Source organism: Panthera onca, chromosome D4 (assembly GCF_046562875.1).
Source record: "Panthera onca isolate mPanOnc1 chromosome D4, mPanOnc1 haplotype 2, whole genome shotgun sequence".
NCBI lineage: Eukaryota > Metazoa > Chordata > Mammalia > Carnivora > Felidae > Panthera > Panthera onca.
In genome coordinates, this window is record NC_138351.1 from 1,789,159 (window position 1) to 1,813,764 (window position 24,606).

General features: G+C 58.3%; 1 protein-coding gene across 6 annotated transcripts in view; it reads left to right on the forward strand.

Moving 5' to 3' along the window:
* The window catches only part of FGD3 (FYVE, RhoGEF and PH domain containing 3), a 50,891-nt gene extending 27,189 nt beyond the window's left edge, over window positions 1-23,702 (forward strand). For 3 of the 6 annotated variants that reach the window (XM_060610281.3, XM_060610280.3, XM_060610282.3), the window contains exons 4-18: window positions 1,348-1,437; window positions 2,079-2,215; window positions 3,629-3,785; window positions 6,282-6,420; window positions 6,872-6,930; window positions 9,463-9,609; window positions 10,535-10,627; window positions 12,365-12,444; window positions 13,644-13,674; window positions 14,518-14,625; window positions 15,497-15,559; window positions 20,028-20,150; window positions 21,692-21,835; window positions 22,484-22,630; window positions 22,870-23,702. In XM_060610281.3, the coding sequence (XP_060466264.3) occupies window positions 1,348-1,437; window positions 2,079-2,215; window positions 3,629-3,785; window positions 6,282-6,420; window positions 6,872-6,930; window positions 9,463-9,609; window positions 10,535-10,627; window positions 12,365-12,444; window positions 13,644-13,674; window positions 14,518-14,625; window positions 15,497-15,559; window positions 20,028-20,150; window positions 21,692-21,835; window positions 22,484-22,630; window positions 22,870-23,088 (1,737 nt within the window). In that variant the 3' untranslated portion in view covers window positions 23,089-23,702. The remainder of the gene's footprint in view (window positions 1-1,347; window positions 1,438-2,078; window positions 2,216-3,628; window positions 3,786-6,281; window positions 6,421-6,871; window positions 6,931-9,462; window positions 9,610-10,534; window positions 10,628-12,364; window positions 12,445-13,643; window positions 13,675-14,517; window positions 14,626-15,496; window positions 15,560-20,027; window positions 20,151-21,691; window positions 21,836-22,483; window positions 22,631-22,869) is intronic. The other 3 variants (XM_060610283.3, XM_060610284.3, XM_060610285.3) reach the window with 3 other exon arrangements.
* The last annotated feature ends 904 nt before the right edge of the window (window positions 23,703-24,606 follow it).

Genomic DNA, 24,606 nt, shown 5'->3' on the forward strand with positions numbered 1-24,606 from the left:
GCCTCTGTTTCCTCACTGGGACTCTGTCTGCAGGTCCAGTAGGAAAATGGGGTACACAAGGCTCCTACCATCTCTGTGTTGCCGTGTCGCCCTTCAGTTCTATCAAGTTTGCTTCCTATATTCAGGAGCTATGAGGCTTGGTGCATAAACATTTGTGGTTGTGTCTACATTGATCCTTTTATCATTATATCCTGTCCCTTGTTCTGTCTTGTAACAGAAGTTCTGTCTTGTCTTTTTCTTTAAAGTCTGTTTTGTCTGATATTAGTGTGCCCACCCCTGCTCTTTCTTTGTCTCTATGTGCATGGAGTATCTTTTCCATCCTTCTCACTTTTAGCCTGTGTCTGTCCTTAAATCGAGAGTGAGTGTCTTGTGGACAGCAAGTAGTTACTTGGATAGTATTTTTTTAATCCATTCATCCAGTCCATGTCTTTTGATTGGGGAGTTTAATCCATTTACATTTAAAGTAATTACTGATCGGGAAGGACTTAACCATTGCCATTTTGATCATTGTTTTCTACATGTCTTGTGGATTTTTTGTCCCTTTCCTACTGCCTTCCTTATTTTTCATTGAATTTTTGTAATGGTATGTTTTGATTCCCTACTCATTTCCTTTTGTGTATATTCTGTAGGTATTTTTTTCTGTGGTTACCATTGAAGTTACATAAAACACCATAAGTTATAGCATTCTATTTTAAACTGGTAACAAGTTGACTTTGACTGCAAAAACCACTCCTTTACAGCAGCCCCTCCTCCCCATTCCATTACTGATGTCATGAATTACACATTGATATACTGTTTACCCTTTAGTGTAGATTTCCAGGTTTTTAATGGTTTCTGTCATTTAAATTTTATGCACCAGAATTACAATAATACAGGTTCTATCTGTCCATGTGTTTTCCTTACCAGAGCGCCTGTATTTTTGTACAGCTGTATGACTCTAGCATTTCTTACAGAGCAGGTCTGGTGATAATGAACTCCTCGCCTTTTGTTTGTTTGGGAAACTCTTTTTTAATTTCTTCTTCATTTTTGAAGGACAGCTTTTCTAGATACAGTATTCTTGGTTTACAGGTTTTGATTTCAGCGCCTTTCTGGTCTGCCATCTTGCTGACAAAGGCCACAGGATACTTTGATGTGGCTGCTCCACCGGCTCTGTGGCCAGGGTCTCGGGAGGGCAGAGCTGTCTCTGGGCTGCAGAGGCTCTGAGGGGATTGGCAGGAGCTGCCGTGCCTTCCCCAGAAACCTCCCCGAAAAGTCCCAGGCCTAGCGGTCTCCTCCGGCCCTCCGGGACCCCTGGTCACCCAGCGTCAGAGCCGCCTCCCCAGGGAGCTGATGCTCTTCTCTCTGCAGTGCTCTGAGCCCCAGAAGCTGCTCCACATCGCCCAGGAGCTCCTGCACACAGAGAAAACTTACGTGAGGCGGCTGCACCTACTGGACCAGGTAGCACACGCGGCCGGGCCCTTCTTCATGCATGTGAGGGTGTCTGTGCGTAGTGGCAGAGGCAGAGTCCCCATCTCATGGCGCTGGCCAGGCCTTACGGTTGGAATGTGAGTCTCGTCCAGAGACCCCTCCCTTTCGCTGTCTGAGCCTGGGGCTCTGGGACAGAGGTCTTGTCCTGTCACTGCGGGGTCTTTCTGCCTGGCAGTTGCGTTGTCTCAGCTCGTGAATGGCCTCTGGAAATCTTTCTGCGTAAGTGGCCAGGACAGTGGCTGGCACCTCCCTGTCCCCACAGCAGCACAGGATTTATGGGCACAGCAGGTAAACCCCTGGGGAACTCAGAGAGTGCTAGGTGCTGCTTCTGTCTGTAGCTCACGGAGCAGAGGAAGGAACTCGGGACCTCCCAGGTCCCGTGGCAGGTGGGTGGAGGGAAGATGGCCTGTCCCCATCAGCAGGAGACTGTGTCTGCCTCACCCACACTCCTCAGCCATAAGTTCGCTCGCTGTAAAACCAGAGGTTTGAGCCAGTTTGATGAAGAAAACGGGCAGCAGCAGCCTCTCCCGAACGCCTCACGGGGCAAATGCGGTCGTGCTGTCTGCAGCAGCCCTCGCTCAGCGCCCGCTCTGTGGGCCTCTGCACCCCAGGTTTTCTGCACCCAGCTGGCGGAAGCAGGCATCCCTCCGGAAGTCACCACAGGCATCTTCTCCAACATCTCCTCGATCTATCGTTTCCACGGGCAGTTCCTCCTGCCGGAACTGCAGACACGGATCACGGAGGAGTGGTGAGCGTGGCCCCGGGTCCCTCGGAAGCGGGGGCGGGCATCTCCCCAGGAGCATGACCTCAATGCTGGTGGAGGCTGGGGCCCTGGCGACTCTGTCGTGGTGGTTTTGTGGAATTCTCACGACCAAGCGGCCTCTCAATCTGGTTTGTGTGCCTGAAAGACAAGGAGGCACCTGAGGGCCTGGCTCCTTCCATGCAGTGTCCCCACATCTAGGCTGCCTCACCTGCAAATCAAAGGGACTTTAATACCCACTCAGGGCTTTATGGGATCTCAAACATCGAGTCAACAGTGCTGGCAGGTTCATTTCCCTCCTCACGTATACTCCCCCTTGGCCTTAAAAACTGAGATGTTCCCCCTCGCAGTGCCCCTTGGATCCTCTGCTGCTGCCCCCCAGGGGCGGTCCTGTCCCTCTGCCCCTCTGAGCATTCTTAGCAGAGGGTCAGCTCGGCCGTGAGGCATGGCCCCAGACTTGCCATTCTCCACAGCATGTGCCTCCCCCCACTCCCCGCCCCCCGGTTCCGGGTGCTGCTGCTTCGCTCTGGGGCCTCTGCTGCTCCCTCCCTTCTCTGGCGCCCAAGAGCCCACTCTCCAGCTGCAGCCAGGCCACTGAGAGCACAGACCCCAGGAACCTTGACTCGGGTGTCAGGGAGGGTCCCTGGCAGTTGGTCGGTCCTTTGTAAGGATGTACTCCACCTGCAGTGAGGGTTATACAGTCCCCAGGGCCGCTGTCCACACTTGCTTAAAAGTGGGTTTTCTCCTTGAGGATCTAGAAAGACCACATGTGCACAGATACTCCCCAGGGGCTTGCCCGCCTGCCTTCACAGGTGGCCAGCCTTTGAGCGATGTCCCCTGGTGCACGGTCCAGTGATGCCACAGTGGATGGCTCTCTGCACTTGCTTTCTGATCATCTCTTTAGGATCAGTTCCCCACAGTTCCAAGGTCAAAGGCTGTTGATCTCTTTTTCCTCCTGAAGTTCATTTTCAGATCCCCGTCCATGCCGTTTTCAGCACTGCACTCCTTCCCCTTCTTAGGCCAGTGCCTGCTCAGCCCCTTGTTCCTAAAATCTGCTCATCTAACGGCTGAAATGGGGTTTCACGGATGCTCTTTGATGAGTGCCTGTCATTTGAGCGGTCACGTCACCGCTGGCACCCCTGGTCTGGAGCAGCGGTCCTGTGCCTGCACTGTCGAAGGGCCCATGCGATCCTCTCGTTTACCTTGTGTAACCTGCTGTTTCCCAGCCCATGGGATATGGGAGGTAGGGTGGAAGTAAGGCTCAGAGAGGGTGACCGGTGTGCCCACCATCACACAGAGCTGGGAGCTGGGCTGTTGGCCCACAGATTCCTGGTGAGTCCCTGTCCTACCTCTGGCCCCTTGCCCAAGCTGTTTCTCGGACAACCTGTCTCCCCCGCACAGGGACACGAACCCCCGGCTTGGAGACATCCTGCAGAAGCTGGCCCCGTTCCTCAAGATGTACGGCGAGTACGTCAAGAACTTCGACCGCGCTGTGGAGCTGGTGAGCACCTGGACCCAGCGCTCACCGCTGTTCAAAGAGATCATCCAAGGCATACAGGTAGGGCAGCCGCCTGGCTGCAGCATGGCGCTGGGTCGCATGCTGGCACAGGGAAGTTCAGTGAAACAGCAGGATGCGTCCAGAAGCTCTACGCAGTAACCACGGGACGTGAACCCTAGTTGTCATTTCACAGGAGGGAAGCATGCCTCAGAGAGGGGTGTGATGTGTTTCTGGGTAGATTCTGGGTCCAGTGCCCGTGTCTCCCACTCACCAGCCACGCAGGCATGGAGGGAAATGTGCATCCGTCTTCCTTCTGTCTTTCTGCAAGCTGCCCGGTCACGTCTCTGCTGCAGTAGTCTCTTCTATGTCACGTTTTTTTTGTTTAACAATTTTTCAGATTTTTAATGTTTTTTAATGGAATTTTTTTCTCTCTTTCATTGTATAATTTTTTAAATGTTTATTTTTGAGAGAGAGAAAATGCGCACGTGCACAAGTAGGGAGGGGCAAAGAGGGAGCCACAGAACCCGAAGCAGGCTCCAGGCTCTGAGCTGTCAGCACAGAGCCCGACGCAGGGCTCGAACTCATGAACCATGAGATGATGACCTGAGCCGAAGTCAGACGCTCAACCGACTGAGCCACCCAGGCGCCCCAGGCTTTTATATGTTAAGAACATCTTCTGTGTTCTACAAGTTATTTTCCTCATTGATCTTTTATTTTTTAATTTTATTAATGTTGTTTGCCATACAAAATTTTTGTTTTTAAGCACTCCCGTTTACTAGTTCTTTTTTTTTTTTTTTTTAATTTTTTTTTTTTTGACGTTTTTTTATTTATTTTTGAGACAGACAGAGCATGAATGGGGGAGGGGCAGAGAGAGAGAGAGGGAGACACAGAATCGGAAGCAGGCTCCAGGCTCTGAGCCATCAGCCCAGAGCCCGATGCGGGGCTCGAACTCACAGACTGTGAGATCGTGACCTGAGCTGAAGTCGGATGCTTAACCGACTGAGCCACCCAGGCGCCCCATACTAGTTCTTTTTTTAAAAATGTTTATTTTGTTTTGGGAGAGAGGGAGAGCACGAGCAGGGGAGGGACAGAGAGAGGAGAGAGAATCCCAAGCAGGTTCCACACTGTTGGAGCAGAGCCCAATGTAGGGCTCAATCTTATAACCTTGGGATCATGACCTGAGCTGAAATCAGGAGTCACACACCCCACTGACTGAGGCATGCAGGTGCCCCTTCACTAGTTTTTAATATATTAACGCTTTAAGAAATCTTCACAGTAATGCTTACAAATGCGTTTCCCATCCCACGGCTATGTTATGTCTTCATTTTAAAAAATTAGAATTGCTATTCCAGAATAGTTTCCAAAAGGATTGTGGTAAGAATCCAGCTTTATCTTTGTGAATAGTTAGCTGCTTGTCCCAACATGTGTTTACCCTGAGCGCCACACTTGGACACCACAGAGTGCATGTGTGTGCACATGCCACACACACACACGCGCGTGTACACATGCATTGACACACACCTTACTCCACTCTGCATCTTTCCCAGATCCTGCAGCCGTCAGGTCACCTGTGATTTCCTAGTGTACAGTCCGAGATCCCCCTGTGTCCCAGCTTCCCTCCCGCCCCAGAGAGGACAGTGCTGATGCCGAGTCCTTCCTCCCCCCCGGCAGCCACATCCGCCCCAGCTGTCTCCACAGAATACCCCCTCCAGCCTCCCAGGCTGGGCCCGTGGCTGAGCCCCAGCCCCGAGTGACCAGCAAGAACCGGGAGTTTGTGCCGCCTGCATCAGCAGGGTCTGGAGGCCCAGCGGTGGGGCAGGCACTGTCGGCCCGAGCGCTCCCCCGCCCCCGCCCCTGCCGGGAGGATCGTGTTCATGACAGTTGCAGGCCAGTGTTTCTCCAGCCCTGTCATGTCAAATGAGCCTTTGGAGCTCATTTGAGCTGGAAGCCGTTCTGTTGTGGGCCTTGAGTGGGCACAGGTGACAGGTGGCGAACAGCGGGTGGACAGTGCACCTCCCCTGGCAGGGGCGAGGGGGACTCTGTAAGAGGCAAGCAGGGCCTCAACAGGGGTGCTTCCTCTTCATCTGCGAGGAAGAGGAGGTGGGCAGCAAGGGGAGGGGACCCGAGAGGGGAGCACAGAGGTGGCACTGTGGGAGCAGAGGGCCAGGGGGTAGACAGCCTGTGAGCCTTGCTGGGCAGGGGCAGGGTAGGGCCTGAGAGCCCACCCCTGCACGCAGGCAGGGTTGCATTTCTATGAGAACACACAGCAGCACTCAGAGAACTCCTGATGTCTGGGAGGGGAGCAGGCCCAGCCCCTGATGGAGTGGGGGAGTTACCAGTGAGGGAAAGAAGCCGTCTGGGTGCAAGGACTCCAGCGAGGATGTGTATAAAGGAGCTAGCACTGGGAGTCTGGGCCCTTGCTCCATTGTGCAGCCTCTCCAAGCCTCAGTTTACCCCGCTGTAAATGTGGTCTGCACTCAGCAGGGTGCAGGTGCTGTGGCGCCATAAGCAGGGATGAGGGCCCAGGGTCCACGCGTGTGTCTGTCGCCCCCACAGAAGCAGGAGGTGTGCGGGAACCTGACTCTGCAGCACCATATGCTGGAGCCCGTGCAGAGGGTCCCCCGCTACGAGCTGCTGCTCAAGGACTACCTGAAGAGGCTCCCCGGAGACGCGCCTGACCGGAAGGATGCAGAAAGTGAGGCTCCTGGGCAGTGGGAGCCGGGGCCCCTGCTGGGAAGCCAAAGAGAGAGAAGAGAGACCGGGACAGAGCAGGGGTGACAGCCAGGCGCCCCCAAGCACAGCTGGAGAAGGGACTGAGTCTCTGAGGACAGAGAACCATCTGCCCCCCCCCTGCACTGTGAGGGGTGAACACTGGTTCTGGGGAGAGGGCTGCTGGATGCTGGCCAAGCTCAGGCCCCAGGAAGGGGCAGCTCCTGGTCCACAGGCAGTAACTGTGGCGGCAGGGGGAGTGGGGTGCCGGCCCCGGCAGACCCCCCGCAGACCCCCACAAAATGGAGTGTGTCTGCAGGGCCCCACCCTTCCCGAGCAGGGAAAGGGCAGGAGCAGGGCAGCACCTGGTGAGGTCAGGATGTGTGTGTGGCGCCAGCAGGCACCCCGCAGCCTGACTCCACGTCTTCTTCCCGCAGGGTCCCTGGAGCTCATCTCCACTGCCGCCAACCACTCCAACGCCGCCATCCGGAAAATGGTGAGTGTGGGGATCCTGGCAGATGCCTGAGGGCCCCACAGCGTGCACACCACCCACACCTCTGCCACGAGCTCTACAGGCCAGCCCCTTACTAACTCTAGGGTTGTTGGTAAGCTGTCTAGTGCCCTGTGCCTCAGTTTCCCCATATGTAAAGTGAGGTCAGTGACAGGACCTGTCTCACTGGGCTGTTGTGGGATCAAATGAGTCACCCTACGTAGAGTGCTCAGAACAGGACCCACCATGCATTCATTCATTCATTCACTCGTTGAAGCTCTGTCTTAGCGCAGGCTGCTGTCACAAAATCCCACAGACGGGCTTACACGACAGTGTGTATGTGGCAGGTCTGAACACTGGAGAGCCCAGATGGAGGCACCTGCAGCTTCTATCCCAGGCTTCTGTCCTGTTCTCGTGTGTCTGCACATGGCAGGCAGATCGTTCTCTCTGGGGTCTCTCATCAGGGTTGTGGCCAAACTTCATCACCTCCAAACACAGCCTAGAGGTGGAGGAGGAGCCCATGCCCTGTTGTGACCCAGGTGGCTCTGTCCCTTGTTTGGCCTGCACAGTGCCTGGGCAGAATTTCTAAGTCCTCATCCAGAGTTGTAGATCGGGGCGGTTCACAGGAGAATCCAAATCCCTGGCCTCGCTGGGAAACCCCATAAGCTCTGCACTGCACCTGTGATGCCATCTGGGTGAGCCTGTGCCATCAGCTGGCCCTAGGGTCTCCCAATCCTGAGACCTAATTTATTTTCACATGGGCACTGTTGTTTTTGAGAGGAAAAGGAGTGAAATATTTGTTCGACCCCACGTCTCTCACTGTGAGAAAGGAGAGGCAGCTGCTGGTTCCCATAGGTGCTGTGTTGCAGTCCAGCCCCACATCCTTACCTGCCTGTCCCCAGTTTGCTCTGGGGCCCCAGGGACAGATCAGTCAGAGATCAGGCCCACTGTGGGGTGCCCACCGCAACCTACACAGGTTACATTTCACCCTGGGTCCTTTTTGTCTAATTTCCCTTTCTGCCTCCCCGCTAAATGTGGTGGAGGCCAAAGAGAACTCCATGGTCACAAGCTAACATGGAGCCTGTGGACGTTTGGGGGAGTGCCCACAGGTTTCCATCTCTGAGGGGCGTAGACGAGGCCTCCTCCTTGGTGGACTCCTGCCCCACCTGTAGCACACCTGCAGCGGTTCTCTCCCCTAGTCTGGTGAGGTCTCTGCTTGCCAGGGGTGGCCGGTGGTGTGGGGTCCTGGTCTGACCCCAGGGCATGGCATTAGGGAATTATCAGTGTGTGCTCACGGGAGCCTCTCCACACTTGTACCAGGCCCTACCCCCGCTCAACCTGGACCACTGCCCTGGCTTCTCCCAGCCTGAGAGTCTCCCCGGTTTTGATCCACACTTCTCCAGCTCAGAGCTTTCTATGGGGCACCTGTTTTGTCACTCTCTATTCAGAATCTTCTGGCCTGCTACTGCCTCCAAGGTGCACACAAGCTTTCCCACACGCCACGTATATACACAGCCCCTCAGTACACACCAGTTGCATGCCCAGTCCCCCGGTACACGCCAGGTACACGCCCAGCCCCCCAGTACATGCAAGGCCCTTTGGCCATGCCCTGCCTGCTCCTGCTTACTCTCTATGCTGGCTCCCCCTTCTACCCCTACACCCACATCTGCCACCTGTGTTTGTACCAGAGACAGAGGGCTAGCCAAACCAGCCTGCTTCTGAGGTGTGCAGGCTGAGGTTGGCCAGGTCTCTGGGCAGCCGTTGCTGTGGCCTGGCAGGTCCAGGCTCTGTGTCACTGAGTTGAGGTTCCTGCAGGCTCAGCTCTGCCTTCTGCTGCATTCATTCCTTTGGTCCCAGCTCTAGCCCTGGTGCTGGCAGCGCAGGGCAGGGCCCATGGCCTCTCGGCTCAGAGCTGGGGCCACAGGTTGCCAACCCTTTCCTATCACAACCCGCGTGGCCATGTGACCACCCAAGCAGTCTTGAGGCCAGACGAAGATGACCTCCAGCCCGCAGAGGTCTGGCGTCTTGACGGCCCTGGGCCACATGGTCTGAGAGGAACAGGAAACCAGGCAAGGTTACCACAGGCAGTGATGACGGTCCAGGGCAAAAGCTGCAGCCACCGGAAATACCTCCTCTGACCACAGAGGGACCGGGAGTGCAGCGTAGAGGTCATGAGAGGGCCAGTCCCTGTTCTCTAGCAGAAACACCTTCAGAAACTCACTTGACTTCTCCATGCCTCAGTTTCCTTGTCTAAACTGGGATAAAATGACACCTACGTCATAGGGTCCGTGCTGGAATTGAGGAGCCCAGCCTGGCCCATCGCAGTGGTGTTAGTGGCTGTTATTTGTCGTTCTCTGCGGGGCGACTTCATTTCATTCTTTAACGCCCAGCCTGAGTGGCACCTGGCGTGTCCCTCCCACCTCTTCATCGGCATGCTTGCTGCCCCATCTTGGTTCTGGGCCGCACCTGCAGGGTGGCCACCACGGGCCCTTTGGTCCCTGTGCCCATGTGGCGGCCTAAGCCCTGTGTCTGTCACAGGAGAAAATGCACAAGCTGTTGGAGGTGTATGAGCGACTTGGTGGCGAGGAGGACATCGTCAACCCCGCCAACGAGCTCATCAAGGAGGGCCACATCCTAAAGCTGTCTGCCAAGAACGGCACTGCCCAGGACCGCCACCTCTTCCTGGTGAGGCCCCTCCCAGCCGAGCTCCCTGCCGCAGAGCCCCGCCCCCACCACGCCCCGGCCGCAGAGCCACGCCCTTCCCGCCACGCCCCAGCCATAGAGCCACGCCCCTTCTCGACACGCCTCCGCCGCAGAACCCCAACCAGACCGACAGAGCCCCGCCCAGCCCAGCTCCCTGCTGCAGAGCTCCGCCCAGCCCTCCCAGGAGCCCCGCCCCCACCACGGAGCCCCGCCTACCGGCCGCACCTTGCAGCAGAGCCCCGCCCAACCCCACAGGGAACCACGCCCCTGCCCTTCCCGCCACGGGGCGCCCCCCTTCCCCTGCCGCAGAACCCCCAACTTGACCGACAGAGCCCAGCCCAGCCCGCCGCAGAGCCCCTGCCACAGAGCCACTGCTACAAAGCCACAACCCCCGCCACAGAACCCCAAACTGCCGGACAGAACCTAGCCACGGAGCCACGCCATAATCACCACGCCCCCGCCAGGCCCCCAGCCATAGAGCCACATCTGTCGCAGGCTCACGCTATACCTGGCACGCTCCGGCTCTGCCCGCCTTGCCACACCCGCCATCATAGAACCACGCCCCCTGCCCGCCCTCTCCACAGGGCCACCCCCTGCCTGTCACGCCCCCCACCACAGAACCCCATCCTGACCAAGAGCCCCGCCCCCCGGCATGAGGCCACGCCCGCCGCGGGTTCACGCCCCTGGCCCCGCCCTTCCTAGCACGCCCTTCCTAGAGCCACGCCCTTCCTAGCACGCCCTCCCCGCCCCCTCGGCCAAAGAGCACGTCCCACCCACCATGCTCCCCGCCCTGCCCTCCACGGAGCCACGCCCAGCCCAGCCGCAGGGCCTTGCCAAGCCACCTCTCTGTAGTGCCTCCTTTGTGGGGGTACAGGCACCCCTCACCCGGTGCCTGTCCCTGTTGCAGTTCAACAGCATGATCCTTTACTGTGTGCCCAAGCTGCGGCTCATGGGCCAGAAGTTCAGTGTCCGGGAGAAAATGGACATTTCGGACCTCCAGGTGGGTGAGCCCCTCCCTCTCACCGGCTTCCCTGGCAGGACATGGGACAGGGGGGCGGGGACACCAAGCTCTGCTGGAGCGTCACCACTGTGCACCTGGTCCCTCACCCACGTCTTGAGCTTCTCTGTGCTCCAGGTATGGCCTAAACATTTCTGGGGGCCACTCAGCCTGCCATTGTGGGCAGGATCCCTGTCTCTGTACTTGGCCTGCCTGCTAGGGTGCTGCTGGTCTGTTTGCAGGATGAAGGACAGCCCCAGAACCTGGGCCACCTCTGTCCCTGTGAGGTTGATGCTCAAGGCCCATTTAGGGACCCGAAGGTGAAGCTTGGGGAGAACGTGGACAGGGTGCTCTCCCTGCTTGGTCCCTGGTCCCCTGGTTCCCTGGTCCCATACTGTCTCCTCTCCTGCACAGTCTTGGAATCCACATGAGGTTCTGAAGGCCCGAGGTCCAGACGACCTGTTGTGCTTGCTGTCCTGTGCTCCCCGAGCCCCTCTGTGTCCTGGCACAGGAGCCACAGGGGCTGGAACCAGTGCCCTTTCCTGTGGGGGAGGGCTCTGAATTAACCAGCGCTCTGAAAATACCAAATCAAAAGAATTTTTTTTTTATTTTTATTTTTTAACATTTATTTATTTTGGAGACAGAGAGCATGAACAGGGGAGGGTCAGAGAGAGAGGGAGACACAGAATCTGAAACAGGCTCCAGGCTCCGAGCTGTCAGCACAGAGCCTGACACAGGGCTCGAACCCACGGACGGCGAGATCATGACCTGAGCCGAAGTCGGACGCCCAACCGACTGAGCCACCCAGGAGCCCCAAAATAATTTTTTTTAAGTTATTTACTTATTTTGAGAGAGAGAGAGAGACAGAATCCCAAGCAGGCTCCACGCCCAGGCTCGATCCCATGAACCGTGAAATCATGACCGGAGCTGAACCCAGGAGTCGGATGCTTAGCCAACTGAGCCACCAGGCACCCCTGACTAAATCAAGTGCTTAATCAGTTTCATGAGGTGAAGGTTTGCCTTAATGATTCAAGAAAATATACCTCTTAGAATTCTTTGAATCCAGGCTTAAGAAAAAGAGTTAAAAGTAAAAACTACAGAAAAAAAAACACATTTTTCTACTTTTTACAAGAACTCATTTTGTAATGTTTCTGTGTAAGGAATCAGTGGCATATAATTAACTAGACATGTTAACGCTGAAGTTGTCAACCTTGGAGCATTTGGGAAATTCTTGCTATGAGGCCCAACCCCAGATTCTGGTTAGGCCCGTGTTTCCCTAAAGCTGGGTTGTAGTTCTAACGCTGGTGGGCCCGAGGGTCTTAGTTAGGGGTGGGGTATCAGAGGGATGAGGGTGACTTCCCATCACGGGCGCTGGCAGAGTGGTAGAGATCCTCCGGCTCCTTCTGAGATTCCAATTCTTCTCCCAGGGGCAGTGCCTGCAGGTGCTTTGGTGGGGAAATGTTCCCCTCATCAGGGGCTGGTGGCTGACTTCCTGGGAAGCCCCACAGACAGGAGGGCTTGGCCGGCACAGTTCCAAGCACAGGAGACGAGAGGTCCTAGCCCTGTCTGGGCAGGACAGCGGTCCGCCCTCCTGCATGGACCAGCTCCCCTAGTGTCCCACCCACTAGGTCACCTCTGCCCCCTCTCAGGAAAGACCCCCAGTCTGAGAGCATGAGCCTGCTGCTCAGGGCCTGCTAAGTAACCAGTGGTTTTGTTTTGCCCTTGGCCCTGTGTCTCTAGGTGCAGGATATCGTCAAGCCAAACGCGCCCCACACTTTCGTCATAATGGGAAGGAAGCGGTCCCTGGAGCTGCAGACTCGGTAAGGGTGGCTGTCCCAGCCTCTGCTGCTGTGGGAACAGCTTTGACCTGAGATTTTAGCAGACAGCTTTCTTTTTCTGAACGGGATAACCTTGTGACGTGTTGTTTTTGGCTTATGTTATTCGCTTATTTGTGGTTTACAACGTAACAGCTCTAAGGGGAAGTTGGTGAAAATTGAGCTGCTGTCTTCCTCCTCTTCTGCACCCCAGCAGACACTCTTAATCATCTTGGAGGTGTCTTTCCGGAACTTCTGGGTGTATGAACGTGTACTGAGTTTTAAAATCGCACATGGTTATTTATTATATAGCCCGTTCTGCCCCTTGCTGTAAGAAATCATTTCATATCTGAGCCCCGTTTCCATAAGCAGCATAATTCTCTGTTATGGGCAGTGGCCAGCTCCTGCTGACAGGCACCTAGGCTCTTCCTGCATCTTGATACTGTAGAAAGTGCTAGAAGCAGCGTCCTTGTGCCAGCTCTGTGCGTGTTTGTCAGCCTGTCTTTCAGGAAGTTTCCTGAAGTAGAATTCATTGGTCAGACAGTAGCACATCTGCTTTAGGCTTTGGTGGCTGTTGTCACACTACCCTGTAACTGATGCCAGGCTTGTGCTCTGAGGGGCAGGAGCATACAGGAGATCCCACCTCTCGTTTCCATGAGCAACGTGAGATCTTTGTAACAACTGTTGTGGTCCAGGGAGGCGTTGATTTACATTCACTGCAGGGGGATCTGCATACCACACCTGGCCATATGTGATCCTGTCTAGACACATCTGACCCTATGTGGCCACACCTGACTCCACCTAGACATACCTGGGCACAGCTGACTCCTCCTGACACATTTGACTCCACCTGGCCACCCCTGCCCCACCTGGCCACCCCTGCCTGCACCTGGCCACTCTGCCCCACCTGGACACACCTGCCCCCCCCCCCCCCCAACCTGGACACACTTGACTCCAGCTGGTCTCATGTGACTGCACCTGTCCCACCTGGACACACCTACCCGACCTGCACACCCTGACTCCAGCTGGTCTCACAGGACTGCACCTGCCCACAGTGTGCCAGAGCACTTGAGGACGGTCCTCCAGCCCTTGAGCTGCACTTGGAGGCTGTGAGCAGCCGGGGCATGTGCTGCGGGACTGACAGGAGTCTGGTGATTAATGGTGTCTAAGACCGGGTTGATAAAATACTGCTTTTGTTTTTATAGGACGGAAGAAGAGAAAAAAGAATGGATTCAGGTGAAGCTTTTAAAATTTTAAAGTAATTGACCAAATTCTTGGGCAGTGTGGCCATTTCATGTTGCAACAAGGGATAGAGTGGCCCAGGCATTGCCCACCCATGTGCCCCTCGCAGTGACGACGTGACCCTCATTAAGTCCCTTCAGATGCCACAAGTCTTTCAATCGGCTCACGTGTTTGGCACCATAGTGAACAAATAAACACGGAAGGCCTGGAGGTGGGCAGGTGGGCACGTGGATCTCTGCTGTCTGGTGGGCCCAAGGGGAGCCCACGGCCAGCCGGCACGAGCAGCAGGTCACATGGAATGGGGAGGTGGCCAGTGTTCTGGGGCAGCCAGAGCAGACTTAGCTTGGATCAGCCACGGTGGGGACAAGGGGGACAGAGACTAAAGCCATGAGGGCAAAGGTCAGAGCAGGAGCTGAGGAAGGGAGCCCAGTGTAGCGCTGACCCAGAAGGCCTGTGGCTTCCAGAATTCTTAGAACAGAAATCTGGGCAAGGAGAGAAAAAAGAAATTCAAACAGAAACAAGGTGGGAATGCTGCTGTGGGAAATGGACGTGTGTCTTCAAGTCCATACAGAATGTCCGGGAAGCATCTGTGGCAGCCTAGATGCTGGCAGGTGGCGGGGGGGGGGGGGGGGGTGGGTGGCACCTGGCGTGCAGGGTGGGCCTGGGACCTGTGGATGGGGAGTAGAGACTTGGTTGGCCATGGGTGACCTGTGTCGGGTCGTGGGTCAGAGGGACGTGCGTGGCCATGGGATCCGTCCGTGAGGACAGAGGTGTGCTGGCCCCTGCCCTCCTGGATGTGCTCGCTGAGGGCCCTGGTTCTCTGTGGTTTCATCTCAGGTCATTGAGGCCACCATTGAGAGGCACAGGCAGAACAGCCAGACCTTCAAGGCCTTCAGCGGCTCCTTCGGCCAGGATGAGGACCCCTCTCTCGCCCCAGAGTCCCCTGTGAGCACCAGCGCCCTGGAGGCACGGCAGGGACCCTGAGGGGTGGGCGCTAGGCCTGATGCAAGAGGGCTGGCACCCCAGGAAGGACCAGGGGCCAGCGTATGGGTGACATGCACTCACTGCCTGTCCCTTACTGAGTACTGACACAGGGGCCATGGGGCTCAACGAGGTGGGTCAGTGCTTAGCTGGGCAGGAAGGAAGAATGGGCCTGGGTGACGCTGTGCATGAGGAGCTCGCTTGTCCCCACACGCAGGAGGCAGGGCCCTGCCCAGGGTCAGATGTGGGGGATGTCAACCGCAGCCACCCATTAGGGACTACCTCCTGTGGGCACAGTCTTGAGTGCCTTCAGAGGAGGGGTCCCTCCCTCCCACCCCCCAGCAGAGGCACCCTTGAAACCAAGGGAAGCCCGGCCCAGCCTGGCCCCACAGCCTCGTGTCCCCGTGTCCCCATCACCAGGCCCGGCTGGCCCTCCCACAGCCTCACCGGGTCTGCCTGTCAGACCACTTAATATTTGCATCATATCTGTTCTTTTTTTTTCTGCTTCGTGAACACATTTTGAAAGAAACCTTTGCATCCGTCTCAGGCCACCTTAAGCAGAGGCAGCCTGGACTCCGAACCATCCCTGCGGCTACAGAGGGGCAGGAAGAGCCAGGCCCTCTCCCCTACCCTACACGGTGGGGCACAGACTCTGCAGGAGTGTCCCACACTAGGCCCGGGAGGAGCGGTTCCCCAAAGTCCCAGCAAACACTGGGCCCCAGTAGACTCTTCCTGCCCCTGTGGTCAGGCAGAAGGGGTAGGGTTACGGCTACACTGGATGTCAGCGCAGGGCCGTGGAACCTGCACTCATGCTGACTGTCTTTGTCCCTTCCAGGTGGTGAGTGCCAGCTCTGAGGACCCTGCTGTGGCAGCCGGCGGTGGAGGGGGTACCACGGGGGTGAGTGACCCCTCCAGCTTCGGCAGGGGTGGAAAGTGGAGGGTGAGCTGGGACCAGGATGCCACCGCATTTGACCTGAGTCCCCTCAGTGACAGCCTCTGGCCCTACTGGGAGAGGACTCGGGGGAGCCTGCCGGGACCCATGTGTCCATTGCCTGGGTTGGGTAGAGGTCACACAGCTGGGCTCTTTACCTCCTGTGAAAAGTGACTCAGGGCGGTGCCTGACCTTCAGGCCGCTGGGTCATCCAAAAGGGAAATGTCAGCCCCCTGGCCCCAGGGCTCGGGAGGACAGGCAGAGGTGCTCTCAGGGAAGGCTCCTTGGAGGCGGTGTCTGACCCATCTGTTGGGCCCAGGAGGATGGAGGGAGGTCCTCCCTGCAGGCCCAGGAAGACAGTGGTGCCCGAGACCCCCACTCCAAGCCTGCTCACCTTCTTGCCACCTGGGGCCAGGCAGGCAGGGAAGGAGCGAGGTAGCCTGTGTCCCTGTCCCCACCCACGGACAGGGACAGGCCTCCTCTCCTCTGGCTGGTTGGGGGGTTAGGTAGGAGGGTGAGTGTGTGTGCCTGGCACTTTGTGAGTGTGGTTGTTGACCACTGGCCGACCAGTCGTGAACCCTGATGACAGCTGTGACCCGAGACACCAGGGGAGTGTTGCACCTGTGCGCCGGAGGGGACACTCCTGGGCAGGCTGGTGGGGAAGGGCTGGAGGCCCACACTTGGGCTGGCTGCCCGAGGGTTTGCTCCTGACTCCCCCACGTCACATTCTGCGACCCGCCAGCCTCTCCGCTCCTCTCCCACGCCCTCACCTTCCAGGCTCACATCCCCCCTCCAGGTGCTGCCTTAAATTGCTATTGAGTGTCCCTAATTCAACGTTGAAGCCCAGAGCTCGCCCAGTGAGGCTGTGTGGCCCTTGTGGATTGGTTGTTGTTCTGGGCGGCCCCATTTTGGAGAGAGGCTTGGGGGGCAGGCCTGGCTTCTGGCTCCTTCCTCGAGTTGGGAAGAGGGATCTGAAGAAACTTTGGGGAGATGGCAGTTGTCTCCTTGGCCACAGGGAGCAAGGTTCCTGTCATGGCCTGAATTTTTAGTAAGAATACATTAGTCCCCTCCTCCCATCGTGGCCTTTGCTGGGAGGGGCAGGTGCACCTGGACACTGCAGCCTCCTGCTGCTTAGGAGAGTGGAATCTGGGCCCCCAGCCTGTGTCCTCGGGTACCAGGCGCTGGGAAAACCTTGAGAAGCTCCTGGGCCCCCAGGGAAGGAGGGGGCATTTGGGGGCCATGAGGGGTGCAGGGGCCAGGTGACAGGAGGAACCCCCTTATTCAAGTGGTACAGCTGCCTCATGGCACTGGGGAACAGACGCAGTCCCCAGCAATTAGAGTAATTGAGTCAAGAAGCCTGAAAGGGGCATGGGCAGTGGGGAAGGGATGGTCTTGTCACCGCCCGTGAACTCCCTGAGGGACTTCCTGTGTCTGGCTTCACCCTCCTGACCCTCCCCTGGGCCTCTGCACCTGCTCGGGGCCCACGACATACAAACAGTGCAGCAGACTGGCAGCTCCACGCTTTCCTCACTGGTGCGTCCTATGAGCAGAGATGTTTCTGGACCTGGGGCAGCTCAGTGTGGGCAGAGCCCTGGCTGTACAGGGCCTGACTGAGACCTCCTCTGGGCACCTATACGGAAGGTGCTCAAAAATTAGTTTTCATTCTGACACCGAAAGACTGACCCTTGCTACAGATGTAAGCTTACTCTTAGCACATTTAGAGAGGATGGCTAAGCCCATGCATGCTGTGCTGGTCTCATTTCCTGAGCCCTGGTGTCCTCAGACAGATGCTTCTGCAAGCCGCTTTTCCTAAGAGAAGCTAAACCCAAACCAGGAAGTTTCGCAAGTAGCTGAAGCCCTCAGTGTTCTGCAAGAGTCACGTGGCTCTTCACAGAGGCTTCCTGGGGCCCAGACGCATGGGGAGGACATGCGGAACCCTCTAAGGGAGTTCCTTGCCAAGCAAGGCCCTGCCCCCACCACCACCATGACCTGGCGCTGCCCTTCCACCCCGAGCCCGACCTCTGGGCTCATAGGACAGAGCTGCCCACGGGGAGCAGAGGGGCCGGGCAGGGTCCATGTCCACGCCCTGCAGGACCCTCGGGCAGGTGTGAGGTTCTTTCAGGGGCTGCTTGTCACAGCCACCTGTTGGGGGCAAATGTTTGCCTGAATGTTTCTCCTGCTTCTATGCTGTGGGACAAAAAACACCCAGTGAATCAGACCCCAGCGCCCTGGGCAGAGACCCCCTCCCGCATCCATGTTGGCATGTGGGGTGCTTTGGGTGGAGCCTTGCGGGTGCCACAGTTCTGTACCCGCCTGAGGACTTGGCCCAGGCCTTTCAGGTGTCGCGGCATCCAAACAGATGAGCACTGCTCTCATCCACTCGTCTGATAACCTGACCACAGAGGGAGCCTGGTGAGCCAAGGAGACCCAGTCCCCGGCCTTGCGGGTGGGTTCCTGACCCCCTCAGTGTCAGTGTCGGTGTCGGTGTTGGTGTCGGTGTTGGGAGCTGCGCGGCCTGGGGCGAGCCGCATCAAGACCAGACCGAGGGTGCTGGCGTGGGGCTACAGAATGCTCTCCAGAGAAGGCTGCTCCCCTCAGCCCCAGCCCCCAGCCTCCCTGTTGTGGAGCTGCCCTTGGTTCCGCTGACCTTCAGGTGGTGCCCAGGCGCTCCAGCCCCACAGCATTCGCCTCCAGCTCTTACGGGCCAGCCCTCTCTGGCCCTCCTCCTGCCCCAACCCCCTGGGACACCCTGGAAGCCCACACGGACTCCCGGCTGTGATTTGTGGCTCTGGCCTTGGGCCAGCGCACACATCCAGCTGCCCTGCTGCTCTCTGCTGGCCGCTTGTGCCTCGTAGGCCCTTGGTGGGTCACCCTGGGGGGTGGTGGAGGGCAGGGTGGGGGCTTCTGGGCCATGGCATGCCTCAGGGATGACCACATTCCCCTTTCCTCTCCCTGCCCTGTGCCCCCGACCCCAGACCCCGTCCCTCCCACATCTGGCCCTGAGCAGTCCTGAGATAGTCTCCAGGAAAGGAGCCCTGAGTGAGGTGGGGAGAAATGGGAACATAGAAGGGGGGTTGGCAAAGTCAGTCAGGATCTACCTGCTATGATGGGGCTTAGGAGCCGTTGCTAACCCCACTGTACAGATGGGGGACCCAATTCGTTCATGGTCTCGTGGCTGATGAGGGGCGGTGCAGGGGCTGGGGGCTGTACAACTCCTACCCAGATGGGGAAACCAAGGCTCAGCCAAGTGGCCCTGCTGAGCCCCCACCGAAGCCTCATGCTGTGCTGTCTGCACAGTGTGCACCTGCTCACACCTGCCTCCTGCTGGTGAGAAAGCCTTTGCCTTGGGGGTGCTGGGGTCCTGGACACAACTGAAGTCACGGTGACCAGGGGATGGGAGCCGAGCACGCAGACCCCGCTGTCCGTGGTGCAGACGGAACCTGGTGGGGCCGGGAGGCTGGGAGGGGGCTGCTCACAGAGGCTGGTGTGCATTCTGCTTGTTTACTGGTTTCTTCCTCTTCTATAAGATGTTTCTGGTGAACAACTGAGCAACTGCAGTCAGACTCGGGCTAGAAAGTTACCCTGGCCCCAAACAGCCAGTAGCAGCCCCCGGGCGTGCTTCCTGCAGCCTGGTCTCCGCTCACAAATAACCTTTCTGCTTGCCGCCCTGCACGCGGGTCTTCTCCCTGAGCGGTGTCCGGGCAGCCTTCAACAGTGCCCCCACTTGTCGTCTGACTGCACCTCTCACACAGGGGCCCCCTCCTTAGCTTTGGGCGACATCAGAGTTAGGAAGAAAAGTGGATACATTCGACAACAAAATCCTCGTCTGCAATCACTAAAGCAGTAGAGTAAAATGAAAACCCCTGCCCTCGCCCTCCGGACCCGACGCAGCTTGTTTCAACGAAAAGCGCTTTATGGTGTCGTGTGACTTGTCCCAAAACTGTGTAACCTCTGTGAACACAAACCACATTCGTTTCCTGACTTCCTGTTGATCCCCTGGCAACCCCTGGGCGGGAGGGCCAGACCGCTTGGTGGAGGCTTCGTGGAGGCGGAGAGGGTGCAGTTGCCGCCCACCTCCCTGGTGCCCAGGTGGGCCCTGTGTGCCCCTGAGCCTCGGGCCAGTGGCACGGGCGCCAGGCAATGCAGGCCACGCCGGGCAGAACCCCCTCCCCACCTGGGCGGCTGGGCACCGTCTTCTCAGACCCAGCAGGTTGTCACTGGCCTCCACGCAGGCCGAGTCGATCCAAGCAGAGATCCAGACCCCTTACACCCTTCCTGTGGGCCACAGTGACCCCAGGGCAGCCTGGGGAGTGGAGCTGGGCGGGCGCAGAGGCGACGTGCTCTGCTCTGTCTTCTGCGCCGCGAGCGTTTCGCTCTGCGCGTGCGCTGCCCGCGTGCTCACCCAGCTGCCCCCGCGCCCTTGCCGCCCCCGTAGCCCGAGCCGAGGAGAGGGTCTGCTAAGACCAGGCGCGACAAGGAGAAGCAGGGCTGCAGGAGCTGCGGCGAGACCTTCAACTCCATCACCAAGAGGAAGCACCGGTGCAAGCTGTGCGGGGCGGTGAGTCTGAGCGGCGGCTGGGAGCAGCGTCCCCTCCCCGCCCGCAGAGTGGTGCCCTGGAGCAGGCAGGCGACGGCCTGTCCCAAGTAGGGGCTCCCCTCCTTCCTCTGGTCCGCTCGCGTCTGGCCAGCGCTGTCGTGGCTGAAAAAGTGCCAGATTTGGAACCACAGAGCTCAGAGCTGGGTGTCCCGGGAGCTGGGGGATGAGGGTGACCTCATGCCCTGTGAGGAGGTGGAGGGGATGGGGTGGGAGGAGGCAGGTGCAGGGTGCAGGCGTGATGGGGCTCCCTCCTGCCGCTTCGGTCCGGGTGCTCCAAGGGTGCTGACGGTTGGCTGGACCTGTGGAATGTGAGGCCACCTTCAGCCGGCACCCTGAGTGATCACCGTCTCCATTTCTCCTCGCAGAGCCCCCACGACCCTTTCTCTTGAGGGTGGGGTTTTGAATTTAACATTGGAAGGGAAAGTTGTGCCTGATGAAGTGTTCCTAGGTTAAGTCGTTAACATGGAATGTGTGTCAACAAGGGGTCTAAGCACAGAGCTGTCTTAGAACTGTTTTTTCCAGAACATACCAGCGGACTGTGCCTGGTCTGCTGTTCGCTGTCATGCCCTTGCATGAAACCTTGAGGCACTGGGGGAAGGAGAGGTAAATGGATGAGCCCTTAAGTGAATGGACAGGTGGATGATGGGTGGGTGAGTGGACAGAGGATGGATGGATGGACGGTGGGTGGATGGTGGGTGGATAGATGGATGGATGAATGGATGGAGGGTGCCTGGGTGGGTGGATACACGGGTGGATGAGTGGTGGGTGGATAGATAGGGGATGGATGGGTGGGTGAATGGTGAGTGGTTGGATAGATGGATGAATGGATGGAGGGTGAGCGTGTGGGTGGATAGATGGGTGGATGGATGGATAGAGGATGGATGGATGAGTGGGTGGATGGTAGGCGGATGGGTCATCATCCATCCGTCCATTCACTTATCCAACCATCCTTAGAAATAGAAGTAGAAATCTAGTAGAAATCATGGAAATTGCTATGTCATAGGGTAACTTCATTTTCAATTTTTTTGAGGCCCCAAGTATTTCTTTTCCACAGCACCCATACCATTTTACATTCACAGCAACAATGCTGAAGGCATCAGTTCCTCCACATCCTCACCAACACTTACCTTCTGTGTTCTGAATAATAGCCATTCTGACTGATGTGAGGTGACATCTCATCATGGCTTTGACTTGCATTCCCCTGATGACAAGTGACGTTGAGCATCTTTCCCTGTGCTTTGTGCCTCTTCCCAGTCTTCCTTCCGTGCACACACACCTCTTCCCAGTCTTCCACACAGACCCCTAGACCCTCCAGGTGAGGAGGCAAGTCCTGGATGCCCGGCAGGGGCCCGTACCAGGGTCCCTGTCCTCTGACGAGGCTCCTGCGGAGAAACCCTTCCCCTCTACATGCCGCGTCTCTCCTGGCCCTTTGGCCCTTCCAGCCTCTTCCTGGACAGTCTTCTGTCTGGAAGGTGAGGTCACAGGTGCCCTCTCCCTTACAGGTCATCTGTGGGAAGTGCTCCGAGTTCAAGGCTGAGAACGGCAGGCAGAGCCGAGTCTGCCGAGAGTGTTTCCTGACCCAGCAGGTAGCACCTGAGACCCCCAGCCCTGAGGCGGTGCCCGAGGACCCCAAGCACAGCACAGAGGTGGGCGGGGCCAGTGAACGTCCTGGACAGGAGCCCCTGTCCCTGGCACGGTGTAGACCATGCTCCCAGAGCTGTTGGCTTCCCTTGGGCTGAGACAGAGGGTGTGTGTGTGTTCAGTGTGTGCTCATGTGCACACGGTGTGTGCGTGTGCTCAGTGTGTGTGTTCATGTGCACGTGGTGTGTGTGTGTGCATGGTGTGTGCATGTGATATGTGCATGGTATGTTTGTGTGTGCTCAGTGTATGTGTTCATGTGCACACGGTGTGTGTGTGTGTGCATGGTGTGTGCGTGTGCTCAGTGTGTGTTCATGTGCACATGGGTGTGTGTGTGTGTGTGTGTGTGTGTGTGTATGGTGTGTGCATTCAGCTGAAACACAGCCCTTCCCGGTGAGCCACACCCTGGTTCCTGCTGTTCTGTTTTTCCCTACTCTGTCTTTATTTCTTTCCTTGACCCACTGGCGGCCTCACTCTCCTAGAGGGTCCAGCCTGCTAGCAAGAGGCCTTGTGGTGACCTGGAGTGGGTCAGGCCAGCCCGGGACCTTGTCCAGTCTGCTCCCAGAAGGCCAGGCCTGGCGCTTTTACCCCCACCCCCGCCCGTAAGGCTGCCACCTGCAGGGAGGCTGCGCCTGACCCATCCTTTGTGTCTCCAGAAGGCGGCGGCCGTGGACGCCCAGCCCAGCCTGCTGTGTGGTCACCTGCGGGTGTCAGACAGCGGTGACGCTTGGAGCGAGGTGTGGGCTACCATCCCCACGTCAGAGCCCCTGGAGCTGGTGCTGCACCTGCAGGGAAGCAGCCAGGTGTGTGCCCGCCCCCCCTGCCCCTGGGGTGGTGCTGGGGGGCGTGTCCGGTTCCCACAGCCCAGAGGGGCCTGGGCCACACTGCCCGGGACCAACCCCGCTCGGACTTGTGTGATCTGGGGCCTCTGTTTCCCCGGCTGCTCTGAGTCACCCCTCTGCTGCCCGCCGGTGGGAAGGAGTGGTCAGCGGTGCCCGCACCACAGAGGCCCAGGTGCCAACCCACCTCTCCTTTGCTGCAGGCTGGCCGGCCGCCACGCACCATCCCCCTCTCGGGCTGCACAGTGAGCGTGCCGGACCCCATGGAGACTCTGGACACCGGGCATGTGTGGCGGCTACAGCAGGCCCAGCAGGCCCTGTACCTGAGCACCCCGTCGGCAGAGCAGCAGCAGCGGTGGCTGGAGGCCCTGAGCGCAGCTGCCCGTGGAGACCCGGCTCGGGCCTTCCCAGGGGCCCCGTGAGCTGAGCTTCCGCCAGGTGTCCCCGCTCCGCAGCCACCACGGTGGGGCCTGTTGTCACCTGGGAGGTGGCGTCGGAGGCCGCGTGCAGGTGCAAAGGGCTCAGACCGCTGGGGGTGGACAGGTCACAGGGCGCTTGACCCTGAAGGGACCTCTCAGAAGTGGAGGAAACAGGCCCAGAGGGGGCAGCTGCCCACCCAGCATGTCTCTGCAAAGAGCCTGGTTCTGCCCTTGGCCCCAGCTGTGTGGCCTGGAGTGAGGGTGCTGGCAGACTGTCTGGTGTGGGGCGCCAGCTCTGGAAGGCAGAAGGAGCGACTTGGGGGTACCCGGGGCCTGGTGGAGGTCTGTAGTCCTCCTTCCCTCCCTGCTGCCCCACCCCTGCCCCATCCACACCGTCTGTACCCGTGAGCTGAACTGTGACCGGTGGTGGACTCCACCCCTCCTCCACCCTGTCCGGGCCCCGAGGCCCACCTCCCCATTCGGACTGGCTGGTGGTCAGCCTGGGCCATCCCCGCGGGACCTCCCTGAGAAAGTCAGCGGAGGCCAGCAGAGGCCTGAGTTGTGTGTGCGGCCAGCGGCAGGACCTGCTTGTCTGCAGAAATAAATGCTGGCAGCCAGCAGGTGGGCACAGCCTCAGGGCAGGGGCGCCAGGTGGGGAAAGAGGGTGACAGCACAGCTAGGCCTGGGGGGTATGGGGCCCACCCTGTGGCGCAGTGTAGGGCCTGGGGCCCAGCCGGCCCCTCCCCCCTGGTCCCACCTGGTCCCCTTCCCCCCACACCCATGACTTCTGCTCTCTGTGTGGTGACTGAGCACCTACTGTGTCCGCAGGACCTACTGGGCCCTTCTCTCCAGGATGTGCCCACTTGACAGCTAAGGAAACTGAGTCCTATCACCCCAGACCCAGGGGGTGGCTGGAAGTGACCCACTGGGAATAGCAGCATTCTGTGGGATGGGAGGAAACTAGCCCCCCCCCCCCCACTGCGGGTGCCCAAGGAGGGGTCCTCACAGCTGCCCCCATGAGTTCTCTGAGCCTGGGCAGACCCGGGCCCTCTCCTCCTGCCCACCAGCCTGGAGTCCCCTCACGCACGTTTCCACAGTGATCCCAGTGGGAGGCCCTTTCCTCACTGGGCAACCTTGAGGGTCCCCTGGGAGTTATGTTCCACAGCAGTCCATCAGAGAGCCCCGGGGCCCGTGGATTTTGGACGAGACACTGGGAAGGACTCCAGCAGCCGCAAGACATGGTGCCTCGGGGTTTGGGAGGAACAGAATCCGGAGCGGAGGACACCCCAGGGCGGGTGTTGCAGGAAGAGCGCTCAAGCCTAGGGCAGGGCCACGAGCGGCCAGCAGGTCACAGGTGGGGAGCAGAGCAGGCTGGAGGCCGCAGGGCCTGGTCTCCCCAAGGTGTCCCTCGGTGTTGCTCTGAGAGGTGGGGGCCACGGGGCGGGCCTGGGAGTGTGACTAGATCTGTCTGGCAGCAGCAGGGTTGTGGGGGCGCAGATAGAGACAGGGCCCCGGGTCCCC